Source organism: Amphiprion ocellaris, chromosome 8, assembly GCF_022539595.1.
Source record: "Amphiprion ocellaris isolate individual 3 ecotype Okinawa chromosome 8, ASM2253959v1, whole genome shotgun sequence".
Taxonomy (NCBI): Eukaryota; Metazoa; Chordata; class Actinopteri; family Pomacentridae; genus Amphiprion; species Amphiprion ocellaris.
Genome location: NC_072773.1, coordinates 30,546,301 through 30,559,791, shown reverse-complemented (window position 1 = coordinate 30,559,791; position 13,491 = coordinate 30,546,301). Strand labels below are relative to the sequence as shown.

General features: G+C 44.3%; 1 protein-coding gene across 3 annotated transcripts in view; it reads left to right on the top strand.

Annotated features, from left to right (window-relative positions):
• Positions 1-26: 26 nt before the first annotated feature.
• Positions 27-13,491, top strand: part of rarga (retinoic acid receptor gamma a) — a 43,205-nt gene continuing 29,740 nt past the window's right edge. The window contains exons 1-2 of one of the 3 annotated variants that reach the window (XM_023289678.3): positions 27-171; positions 12,941-13,311. In XM_023289678.3, coding sequence (XP_023145446.1) covers positions 13,143-13,311 — 169 coding nt within the window. In that variant the 5' untranslated portion in view covers positions 27-171; positions 12,941-13,142. Of the gene's footprint in view, positions 172-5,482; positions 5,643-12,776; positions 12,797-12,940; positions 13,312-13,491 lie in introns of those variants that run through there. The other 2 variants (XM_023289677.3, XM_035957008.2) reach the window with 2 other exon arrangements.

Sequence of the window (13,491 nt, the reverse complement as noted above, 5' to 3'; positions counted from 1 at the left end):
GCCAAAGCGGACTCCCGTGAAGCCCGTCCGTGACTTTGTTTGGTCTCCTCCACGGCAAACTCTGCGTGCGCACGAACGTGCCATCATCCACTCTCCATGATCCAAACTTCTCGGGGGGAACGCGCTTTGCGTTCTGAAGAGCGAGGAGCACAAAGTTCTCGGGCGGAGAAGGTAGGATTGTGTACTTTACATAAATCATCTCCTGTCGTGATTAATTGGATGTGTCTAAGAATAACCCGAACGGAGCTGAAACTGCGTCAACCCCGGGCGTGTGTTTACTGTAGGCTATGTGTGTTAGAATCACGCACTCATCATGAGAACACGTTATGGCAGGGCACGAGATAATTGCAGGCTGCTGGAACAGTTCGGGGACTGAGCAGAACAGAAGTCGCTGCCAACATACACACCTGCAGAGCACCGCTTCGCCCGGGGCTTAAAAGACGGTCTTCATCACTGTCTGTCTTACTGTCTGTCTGTCTGTCGGTCTGTCTGTCTGTCACCCAGCGGCCCCCTCCCACACACACCTAAGTCTGAATGTGCGCCTTATGTGAGTGATGCCAGTTAAGGTGTGTGTCTGATGAGGGAGTTTATTCCAGCTCTCAGTTTGTCTTGATGAGGCTCAGGAAGGCAAAGCAAATGAGCAAAGAATGCAGAAAATTTTCCAGTAGTGGACAGTGTGGGATTAGCCTCATGATCAGCAGAGGTTTTTTTTTACTCTTAGATTAAAAAAAATAGCAAAGTAGATCTGCATTTGAACTCAACACACTAAACAATGTGTATGTTTATACTCCAAGCCCAGATGCCAAACTGCTAAAGCACATGAAATCTTTGTTTTTTCACTTTCCCTGTGCAGTATTTAGTGCCCAGCTTTCTCACAAGGGCAGTTTTATGTGCAGGGAAGGAGGCATGGAAAAGAAGACCTTTCCTTTTGAGCTCACAGATTTGCAGTAATTACAGAATCACTTCCATATGTGGCTCTCTGGCTGCCTTCTCGCTGCCCCCACCACCCCTCTCTTCCCCACTGTTCTCTCTTTCCCTCTCCCCTCTTTCATTTGCATTCTCCCCTATCGCTCATTTTTTTCCTGCCTTTATTTTTTTGGCCTTTCCCTCCTGCACTCTGAGCATTTTTTTTCTTGTAAAACCACAGCTTAAATAAAGTTTATGATAATCAGAACATCCTGGCATTTTTGGCAAACCGCTGTGCGTTTTGGTGATTCAATCAGGCCACGCTTGCCAGCGAAAAAAAAAGTTTGTGTTTTTCACCGAGAGAGGAAAAAAAACGAGGAGACATGGATGGAGGAGGGGAAATGTTGAAGAATATGGAAATATGAAAAAGAGGAAAGAAAAAGAATGGGAGCTCTGAAGAATTCGAGAGGCAGGAACAGAGCGTGAAGGAGGGAGAGGTGGAACAGAAAATGAGGCAGAGAGAGGGAGGGCTGGAGTAATGCTTTTTGACAGAGGTGGGTTCAAGATGGGTTCATGGTGACATCATGGCTGATTTTTGAGGAAAGTATAGACAGGAGAGCCGTTCACCTTTCATTGGACACACATGTTGGGGAACAGGCAGAGTGCTCTTGTGCTGGCACACACGCTGGCAGCTGTGTCGACAACCTCTGAATGCACCCTAAAATATGCACAAAAAAGCGCACACACACTTTTTATTTTCTCTTTCCCCCCCTTCTCTTTTCCCCTCAGTTTCTTCAGCAGTAAAACAGCTTTTGGCTCCCTCTACTCTCTGTTCCAAGCTTTGTGTTCATTTGTTTTTGTTAGAGGAGCACATCATGGTATATGCCCTTTGGTCCTTAACACATACATTTCTGCTTTGCCATGAGTAACTCATTTTCCTGTGAATAGTATTCCTCTGTGTATGTTTTTACTTCAAGGCAGTTGGACTCTAAATGAGCACACTTTGCCAGGCGGGATGAATGAGGTCCTTCATTTCACAGGATGTGTGTATAAGTCTCTGACCAAGAAAGTGCAAGCAAGTGTACATCTGTGTGTGTGTGTGTGTGTGTGTGTGTGTGTGTGTGTGTGTGTGTGTGTGTGTGCCTAATTTGTTTCTGCACGTGTGTGTGTGTGTGTGTGTGTGTGTGTGTGTGTGTGTGCAAATGACTCCTGAGTGCGTTCGCCCTGCGTCCCCTGCCTGTCTCAGAGCGGCACCAAACTTCATATGACATCTATCTGAATGTGGGGAAATAGTGATCTCATTACAGGCATCTTGTTACTGATTGAAACCTGCCGCCAGCGGCACCGGCTCCCTGCACCCTTTCTCACCTCCCCTCCACCAATCCCATCGACTCATCTACCCCCCCCATCCTCTCCATCTCACCCTGCAGTTTTCTTTCCCTCCCTCTTTCTATTTCACACCTCTTTCTCTCACATTCCCCGTACCACCACCGGCCCCTCTTTGCCTCGCAACCCCTCTTTCCTCCCCCCTCTCTCCATCTCCCTTTAACCCTTCTAACCTCACTTCCTCCCTCCCTTGCTCCCTCCATCATCCCCCCTTTCCTCTTCCCTTTGCTGCCTTTGCTCCTTTTCCTCTGCCAGCAAGCCCCAGGCCTCGACTCCGTTGCTCTGTGAATGCAAATATGTCAAATCTAAAGTGGAAACACACGACTGAGTACCATGTTTCCATGAATATTTCATATCTTCATAAACACACCCAAAGAAGCTGCAAAGCTATGCACTGAACAATGCCTGTGTTTGCCGGATGACTTCCTGTGAGGAATTGCCTCTGTGTGTTTGGCTTTTTGTGAGAGCACACTGTGTTAGGATTGATGTCAGGGCAGTGCGTTATGATGTCACATGCTGAAGTTAATGATACGAGAATGGCGGGGGCCATAGGCCATGTTTCCAGTGGTGCCCAGAGAGAGAGATAGCACCCTGATCTGTCTTCATTATCCCCCACTCTGCAGCCTCCCAGACACAATGATCATAAATCTCTGCCTGGAGCACACTTCACTGACACTGAAACACAAACACTAGTAACCTCTGACCTTCTCACTGCTACTGCCTACGCACACTCATCCATGCACACACACACATATGTTACAACTGCAGACGTGCATGCTGCAAGAGCGCATGCACGGACAACGCTCAAATGCACCCCCTGCTCAAGCTCACTGTCATAATTTAATAAGGACCACAGCATGCCCCGTGCGCTGACAAAACACACGACTATCTTCATACACTTGACTGCACATTCTGACACAAATGCACGGTTTCAGTCAGCCTGATGGCTTCACACTGATTTGAAATTCACACTTTACTGTTCTCATCACTCTTACTGCCGGAGTTAGTTTTCGAAGCTTCCTATGGCTGTGTTTACCTTCTTGTTTTATATTACACAACTGCTGATTTAGTACCGCTATGTAAACAGTTAAGGGATTTCTATTAGCCTTAGTGGCCTCATAAGCAACACATAAATCAAATGTAAACGAGATAAGGATCGGCTAAAGGGCCTTTTGCAGTATGGCTTAGATCTGTGCTTCCTGAATATAGGGTTTCTGCAAAAAGGCAACAGTGCCTCTCAATACTTATCCATTCATTCACCCTGATTATGTACTGGCAAATCCACATCAAAAATGCCAAAAGGAACAGTTCAGTGGGCTACTGTGGAACATATGTGGCAGTATGGATCAGAAGCACACGCGAATAACGAGAGCAAGGCAGGGATTTTTTTCTCTTATTAAGATAGCTTGACTTTATCCTGGAGACGTATTGGGGTCAGTGTATTTGAGGATAAGATCTATCTCTGTATTAGGCCAGTCGCTGAGGTTTACTAACAAAATAGGCAGCCCGCCATAAATGCACAGGTAGCTCAGAAGACAAATTCCACATGCTGCATTGTTTGGCAATTCTGCTTCAGACTGTGAGATTTGGGCGAATGTGAAGTGATGCATGGCCAATAAGGCCGAAGGGCATCATTTCAGATGAAGTTTCAGAATAAGTAGTGCATGTATAAGTTGGTTATGCTGAAGATTCTTGCCGCATTTGCTTGGTTTAGACGAGATGTTGCTTGTTTAAGTGGCTAAGAAGCATGCATGTATTTACACTGACTGTATGCACTGTACGTGTTTTTTTTCCTGTTGAAAGCTTCGTTGATCTGAAGAGGTAAAAGTGCCTTCTGAGGTGCCAGTTGAGGTGTGCCTTCTCCTCCCAGTTTTGAGGTTTGAGGTGCTCCTCATAACCAAAACAACTTGAGAAACATTACATTCAGAAAAACAGGGCACACACCCAGAACCACAAACACATAAACACAGATCTGAAACATATGATCTCATATGGAGAGAGGGGCACGTTCAGGGGCACACCCAGATCTGTCGCTGCCTCTGCTGCTGCTGCTGCACAACTCTGCCAGCTCACTTGGGACTTCCCTCCTGCTCATGTGCCACCGCTAGTTTCGATTTACAAGTTGAAGTGATTTAGATACAGATACCTGCTTCTTCTTCTTCTTTTTGTTCTTCTTTTTTTTTTAAATCGTCCCTTTTGAAAACAAATTCTCTACTGCATAATGTTTGGCAGTATGTTGACAGATGTTGTGTATCCCAAAAAATGTTAGCTGTGAATGCCAAATTCTGGTTTTCATTTCATTTTATCCTCAGTAAGTGCAAAACGTTTTAGATATTATATCAATTTTCTTGTGTCAAACACTTGCGTAAAGTTTTTTTTAAAAAAAAGGGCCCTGATACTTGCCATTTTTATTATTAAGTGCTGTCAGTTGCACTCGCTTTAGCAATGGTAATATTAGTTGTGATTAATTGCCACAGCTCTGGGAATAGTGTCACAGAAACATAGAACAAAGTGCCCAACACAAATATGAGCCACACAAAGAGAGCACCCACAATATGTGCCAGTACTGAGCAGACGGGCAGGGCAGAAGTCCGTTACGATCAATCCATAAATTGATCACACTGGAGACAAATGACTCAGTGAACCTAGAAGTTCTTGGAAGCATAAAGCTATTGGCTTGCTGTTAAAGCAGTGTCTGTGTTAAATGAAAACAATACAAAGTGGATGATCTGTGTTGTTCAGGATAGTTAAAACATCCTCTCCTATTAAACTTGACCTACTTAACTTATTGATGAAACATGAATGATCTAAGATCACGACATCGCTCTACGTTTCGACATGCACAAACAGTTTGTAGATAAACTGATGCTTCAGCCAAGAAGTCGAAGGAGAGAAAAAAATAATTCACACAAGAGACAAAGAAGGGAGAGAGAATTAAAAACAGAAACTTAAGCTCTCTGGGCCTTTTTCTTCCCTCCAGGCATTTTGTGGCTTGTGAAAAAATGTGCTGTATATTTGAAGTGTTGGGGTCACGTGACAAAGGAAGGCTTTATGAATCAGAGTATAATTATTTCTTAGTGAGTGAGAGAGTGCGTGTGTGCCTGTATTTGGGGAGTGAAAGAGTGATTTTAAGAGGTAGCGACTGAGAGAGAGGAGGAGGAGAGTGCAGGAGGGGGAGTGAGAGAGAGAGAGAGAGAGAGAGAGAGAAGCTCACTTCTACTCTGTCTTTGCTGTTAGAAGGACTCTGTTGAACGTACACACATCGTCTTCTTTTCATTGGCTAGCTCTGTTCATCAGACCATTTTGTCAAGTACTTCATCTGTCTGTCTGCATCATCAAAGTGAGAGCTGGTGAGTAGTTTATGCTTAGCATTAAGGACTTTAGTCAATGTGTGTTTTCCTTCTTTCCTTATTCACTCTCTCTTACCAGAGAGGAATAAAGAGAGTCTACACTTTTTTGGGAATGGCTCAACAGTTTTAATTAAAGACAGAGACTCAGTGTGCAAGACACTTGTGTGGCTCTGAGACAATCAATCATTGTGTTCCGAAATCCGACCAGATTTTCATGTGTAAACACTAAAACGTCCTAACACACATGTTTGTTTGCATGCAGTGTTCAAGTATGTTTGCTTCTTTGTGCTTTATAAATGTGCGAGTGACACAGAGTTTATGTGAAAACATTCTTGACCGTGTGTGCCTGCATGTGCCTGTGTGCACATATGTGCTTATTAGTGAGTGTTTCAAGTGTTACCCAGTGCCTGTGGAGCTCTTTATTATTAGCATATGTGTGTGTGTGTTAGTGTGTACACGCTTGCATGTGTTTGATGTGTATGAATGTGTATTCACCAGAGGAGTCACCAGTCCTTGACCTGTTTTTTTATAACCAACATATGAACACTTGGAAAAAAGAAGCATTGTTTTACACGTTTTAAACAGCAAAGGCTGATTCCTGTGAACTGAGGTGTATCTGCAACTCTGCTGTTAGTTTACTCTGAAGTTTATTTGTTGTGCTCACGTTGCTGGAAGGATGTCACTGAAGATTATTTATTGATGCTGGCATATGTGCTAGGTTAACAGGTTCCGCTTGTTACAAGCATGTAACACAGTGTGCTTGGCGCTGTGTGATTTGGATATCAGATAAAGATCAGGCCCTGGTATCAGAGTGTAGCTTTTCCTCACAGTGTTTTGGTTTATTGCCCCAGTAGTGACTGGTCAGTAGGTGAAGCACTTCAGCCTGACTGCCTTGGGTTTGCACCTGCTGTCTGCCGCTTATTTCCCCTGGTGGACCTGACGCAAGTGTGAAGGATAGTGATTGAAGTGAATTGAAAAAACAGCCACAGGGCCCAGCAAGGGATGCCTGCTCTAAAACCAGTGATATCAATGCCGCCCTCCGCTGTCATCTGGTCTATCAGTTTGACACAGAGCCATGACATCTGGAGTGGAAGAAGCAGAGCTCATCTGAGAGGCAGAGAAATGTCACGCCGCTCTCCTCCTCCAATGAGCCACCCATGGGTTTTACTCGAGGACAAGCTGTCCATATAGAGCAGCTTTACCTTCATGGTGCACGGTCACAGCATATTGCTTGTCTCCAGCAACAGTTTGGAATCAGTTATTATCTGTGCTTGCTGTTACACGCGCCAGATGAGTATGTGCCATTACTCAATACATGGATTATGAGTGGAAAGCGCTCATGCTTTGTTGTCTCTTAAAACATTCGCTTATTTGGTTATGAATATTTACACATCAGGCATCAAGACGTGCCTTAAAGTTCTTTAATAAATGTTCATATACTCTATCATCTATCTGTGCAAATAAACAATCCTTGCTGGTAAAATGTACTTTATGCTCACACAAATAACCACTAAAGAACAAAAGTATAGACTAGTTAATCTCTCTCATCCTATTAAAACCATGCTAGCTTTTTATTTGTATTTAACTTAAATTTAGACATGTCTGGCATGGATCACGTGGACAACGTAACAAGATGAACGCAGAATAAAATTACAGCAATGTATATCCACATAATTACCAATATATTTGTTTGAATCCATCCATCCATCAAAGTTTTTACATGCCAAAGCTGTGTGTAGGTGTGGATAAATCCTAGGTTTAGTGGGAATCAGTGAAACCACAGTTGACCAATGAGAACTACTGCATTGCAAAATCTGCTAACAGTCCTTCTTTGTGACATGACTCTGAGCGGTAAATCAGGGAGTTGTTGATACCTGTCTTTGTCTGGAATTTCTATAGCAATTAAGGCCAAGTGGTGGGGAGGGGTTAGACAGGTGGTTTTAGGGGAATCGAGGGGCTCTGGCCTACCACACTATAATTAACAAGGAAGCTATCTGCGCACCATTTCCTGTGTCTATTTTTGCAGGTGTGCCATTCTGATTGTGAGGATTTACATTTTCAGCCTGCTTCCAAGCCCTCATTAAAGGATCTTTTGGCACAAAGTAAAGCTTGTGTGAAAGTGTGTTGTTTTGCGTCGCTGTGCTCGCTTGTGTGTGTGTGTTTGGGCCTGCTTGTGTCTGAGTGTTGCTTTGACTCCTGCGGCTATAGGCGGCGGCGGTGAAACCCATCCATTATGCTTTACTTTATACAGAGAAGGGATTGTTTTCACTCTGAGTTGAGGAAGGGAGACACCGTCATAGCTGCCTGTGTGGATCCTCAATGGTTTAGTAATAACAGCATGAGACATATTAGTAGTACCAACTGTACTTTTCACACTGCTGCCATCTTGAACTTTTTTCTTTTGCTTTATTCTGAGCCTCTCTCTGGCTCTTTCTCTATTTTCTCAAAGTTTCTTAATGATCTGTCTGTCTTTTGCCTTTTCCCATCGTGGTGTGTTTTCTTGTTTTGCTTGACCAAGTGCTGAAGTCTCTGTGTTGAGTACTCCAAAGAGCTCTACCACATCATGGAAACAGCAAGCTGTCAGGATGACTTCATCATGTCACAAAGTGTTTTATGTCTCATTCTGAGCTCTCACTGTTTCCATAACTCTCTCTCTCTCTCCGCTATTGCAAGTCCACACAGCTTGTTATGTGACATTAGACTTAAACAGAAAAAATACAGTGAAGAAAAGAAAAGATTTAGGTATTAATGTTTAACGATTTATAGATAGAAAGAAAGGCATTGTGTAATGACGCTCCCCAGTGGCACTCCTGAAAGACAATACTTCTTTAAGTGACAAATGATTACACAGAGGTGCTTCTTTGCATTGTTGCTGGAGCCAAATATGTGTTTGTGTGATGAGGCGCAGGCAGATGTCAAACAAGTTTTAAGTGAAGGAATGCAGGTCTGTTTGGAAACACTGGACCGTCTGTCACTCGGTGTCTCTTTCAGAGCCATTAGCCAGCCACTTGTTGAAAGACTGGAGGCTGTCAGCTTTGCATCAGATAATAGTGTTGAGGATATTGTTTTTACAGTCAAAATACTGCTGACGCCAGCGACAGGATCAGATAATGCTCTTATGATCATGTTTCACTAAGAGCATTTTCATTTATCCGAGTGCATAAACAGTTTCTGATGTCTCAGCGTGGGCATATTAAGGAGCAATAATGACACTAAATGTTTATTTTTTTGCGCCGAGCAGATGGAGAAAGCCAGTCTGTCAATTCAGTTAGGACACATTGGCAATAAAATCATTGTTTAACTGTTGTGGTGGTATGATTTCATCCACAAACCAAAACTGAAACATATTCCTCTCCGCTTCGTGTCATTTCCTTTACAAAGTTACTGAACATAAATCATTTTGCAATGTTGACAATTGGAAGACAGTGCCTGGAAGACATGTGCAATTTTCTGTCAAAAAATGAACAGGAGTGGGCAAGTCAGAGGTGGAAAAAGAGCAAGAGGATGCTTTCCCCGCCAGCATACATGGCACAGTTCATTTATCTTGAGCCTGTGAATTTACAATCACTCCTTACAGTGAAAGTTTTGAGTTGCTGCTCTGCACAGGCTGTTTGACATGTTTTTATTCTTTGCAAAAATTTGTATTTTCTGGCCTTGTGGGGAGTTTAGCAAGTTCAAAAGCTTGTGAACCCACTTTGCTCTCAGAAAGGTGAAACAAATAGTAGTCAAATGAGTTAATGTGCTGTGAAAATTTGACTTCAAAGACAAATGGTCACACAAATATGAAATTACAAGTCAATACCTTTTGTGTTGTCTTTGACTGGAATAAGAAACGTCCACCAGTAAACAAACCAGAAAAGCTGTGGCACCCTGAATCCTGCTCATATGCGCCGAATAATCACCTGTGGTTTCTTCTGCTGACTAAAAAAACCCAACTGCTTTTCTCAGTTTTGTGGTGCAGAGCTTCCTGAGATGCCGTGATTTATTTGTTATGTTTGACTGCAGTTCTTATTGCCTGAGGGGCCTCACTCTGTCACAACGGTTAAGGCACAATTGTTGTTTTGCTCACAGAGGATTTGATACCCTTTGTTTGACAGACATTCAATCTGTGGGAACAGCTTTCTCACTCTCTCTCTCTCTCTCTGTGTCTTTTTTACTCTAGCTTGAATTGTCATTCTGCTCCATCTTTTTTTTTTGTTGAAATCCAAACTGCTCAGCAAACAAGAGAATCCCGTTGTCTAGAAGCGTGCCTCATCTTGTGCCGCTGTCTCCAAATTGCCAGCTTGATTGAGTTCATTTCATTTGCTACACGCTGTCCTGTCCTGATAAAATCAATGGATTACCTCGAGTGTAACCCATGAGTCTGCTTTAGCATGATGAGCTACTGTGAGGTCTGACACTACTATTTACAGAAACAACCAAAGTAAATTTAAACTGCTACAGTGCACCTCTTAGGCAATGATGGAAAGTCCCAGCAGCAGCAGCAGCAGCCGTGAACCCACCCATCGCTGGCCCTGGTGCGCCCTGCCTGCCTGGCCGCCTGCTGCCTCCTGTGTGCCCCCCAGGCTCAGGGGAAGTGGGGAGGCCCTCCATGCCCATTTGGCCCTGGCTAACAGGGGATGAGGTCACTCCAAATTCCCCTTATCCCCTTATAGCCCCAGACGGGCTGGCGAAGTGAGCCTACCACAGGACCCAACATAAAACATAAATGGCTCTGTAAAAAGCTGCTGGGCTGATGTGACTCATTAAAAAACACTGGCGCCAACTCTTTTATTAATTCATTATTGTGTTTGGGGAGCGTAAAGTTACTGGGTTCTATTTTAAAAGCCTGTGTCTCTGTGTTTTAGTCCTTCTTTTCTTTGTGTCTTTCTTTCTTTCTCTCAGTTTCTTTACTTGTTTCACAATATATACTCGAAAGGACAGCGAAACTTCACTTTACTGTGGGCAAATCCCCCACTCGGACTGAAACTCATTTTATGCCAAATATTTGGATCGATATGCTTTTACTTCCTCTTTTAAGAATACAATAGTAATGTGCGTACAGTTGCATTCTCTGTAATCATTCCTCTCTTTCTCACACAGTTACCTTTTTCTCTTCATCCTTTTCCCTCCCAGCCCTTCCAGACGAATTGTGCTGCCTTTATGGGGCCTAGTTTGAGTTCACGAAGCAGATATCCAAACGGGCCAAACGCTAGCCAAATACATACTCATAACACACACACACGCACATTATGAGCCTGTGCGTCGCTGGCAGTTTTGTTTTTCCAGTCTGTACCTCTTCTCCCATTAGGCCCACTGTGAAATCTTTAGTGATGTTTTTGTGCATTAGCCACATAGTGGAACCGCTGCACAGGGTCATGGTACAAGTTGTATAAGCAGTAGAAGGATAAAGACGGGGTGCGGGTGGAGGGAGGCAGTGTCGGGGGAGAGGATTGGGTATAAGGACATGATTATGGAGAGGAGACTTGGGGAGGGTCAGAAATGGCGGGGGGAACAAAACCCAAGGAGGTTTTGATGAGGAAATGACTGGAAAAGGTAAAGATATGCAGCGAGAGGGAAGAAGAAGAAGAAAGATGGCAGTATGGCTGTGTTGGCAGGATGGGGGTGGGTGCCTATCGGCGGCTGCTCCTTCCTGAAACGTGGCCACCCGAGCCTGCCTGGGCCCTGGATGCACATGTGGAACAGTTTACTGTAATGGAACTCTAAATTAGTGGTGGTTTGAAGCTGCCTGCAGCAGTAGGGTGTAATTAACTGGCTCTGTTGAAAGAGAAAGAGCCAGAAAGAGAGGCAGGGAGGGAGCCAGAGCCCTGGAAAAAGGCATGGGGTGAGAGGTGCGTGTGTGTGTTTGTGTGTATGTGTGTGTGTGTGTGTGTGTGTGTGTGTGTGTGTATGTATGTATGTGTTAGAGGGTGCTCACACATGTGACGTGTGGAGTTTTTGAGTGCTTGATTGCATGTGTATGTGTTTCAGAGTGTGTGGTGCATATGTGTGCATCTTGGAAAGCGCTCCCTCTTTTTCCTGGGCATGGCGCCACCTCCTAGTGCCCCCAAGTGCCCAGACCCTGTCACTGTTCCTCTGCGCTTTTTCGCTCAGTTCAGCAGTTCACCGGTTCAGCCTTAGATCTTTCCCCCCCCCCTCATTTCTTTGTTTATACCGAATTCATTACCAAGATTTTTTCCCCGTCTTTTCTCCCAGATTCACAAGCCACAGCAGTTCCAAATTCCTTGGCTCTGCTCATTTTCAAAGCCACATATAAAAAACAAGCTGATCACACACCACCCACTCATGAAATCACACTAAGGAAGCAAAAGGCAAAAAGAAAACATGAAAAAGAAAATGGGAGGCCTAATCTTTTTTTTTACAAAAAAGATTTTTCCCTTCTGTTAAGAGTCAACAATGGGAATAACTGCAGCTTTGTCCACACTTGTGCCTGACTTGTCTATGCCTACTGTGTGGAGTCAAAGTGACGAGCGGGCTGCAGGAGGTTACAGCCAAAATGACTCTGTGGGATGGGAGCCTGACCTCAAGAGAAGATAGTTGGAAGTGACAGCAGCAGTTAGAAATCAGTGGATCTCATTTTCCCTACCCATCGACCCCCTCCTCTCTCCCTTCTTCGTGCTCTGGACCCCGTGTCTGGGCCTCTGGTCCTGGGGGAAAGAGGCAAAGAGGCAGGCTGCTGTGCTAGGCTGGCAGCAGGAACAGAGGAGCTCTTTATAGTAGAGTTCTGGTGATTTAAATCATATGGCATAGCCTGGAATCACTGTAGAAGTCTGGAAGCTCTTCAAAACTGCAGGAACAAGAGCTCTCTCTCTCTCTCTCTCTCTCTCTCTCTCCCTCTCTCTTTTTTTTTCTCCTCCCTCCCTCTCTCCCTCCCGCTCTTCCCTGTTATAACTTTTTCCAAACTTCTTTCTTATTTTCTTTTCCCCTCGCCCAGTCCCAGTTTTTCTGGCTTTTCCTCTCACAGCTCACTCATTCTTTTTTCTCTCACGTCTTTATCTGTTATGGTTTTCGCCGTCCCATTCCTTTGTTACTTCCTCTTTTCCTCCCATTCTCTCATACCTGTTGGTATGAAGTTTACACATCCTTCTTACATTAAAACGGTGGATAAACTATTCTCTGTCCCAGAGTGCAGAAGGACTCAGAGTTGATGTGAGGTGAATTGTGTTTGTTGAATCCGGAACGGATCTCAGCATAAAGCACTGATTGTATCATCATGTTCTTGCTGATCAGAAACATTGTGTTTTATGTGGTGATTTATTAGTAAGAAATAACAAATGTTTTTGTCCTCTCTCCCACAGAAAAGTGACTGGATTACTCATCTGAAGTGGAGTCCGGCTGTCCTTCAGTAAACCAGAGACCCTACTGCTGCTTATACATTCAACACATCCGAAGACTTGTCGAAAGGACCCGGATTTCAACTTTACAGAGGATTTCCAGGTGTTGCAAGAGCCGGTACCTTCACCCAGAGGCCTGCTGCGGACCCCTGGGTGCTCTGTTACCATGGCTACCAACAGGGAACAGCAGGTGGGTCACATGACCGGCTTCCCACCTGCTGTCTACCCCTTCCCATTCAACTCCATGAGAAGCCACTCCCCCTTTGACCTGTTGGCCAACAGCAGCCTGTTTGGGAGATTTGGGGCCGACCTGCCTAAGGAGATGGCCGCTCTCTGTAAGTCATTTTCATTAGTGTGTATTTGACTTGTCTTCCCTCTCTTGTGTAATTTTCCCCCTCAGCTCTAACTACATATATGGCCATTACCTTCGTTTTAGTCAAGTCACATTAAACAATTTGGACGTGTGCTGGAAAGGGGAAAATACAGCTACTTAAATTACACTTCATTATGTGTAA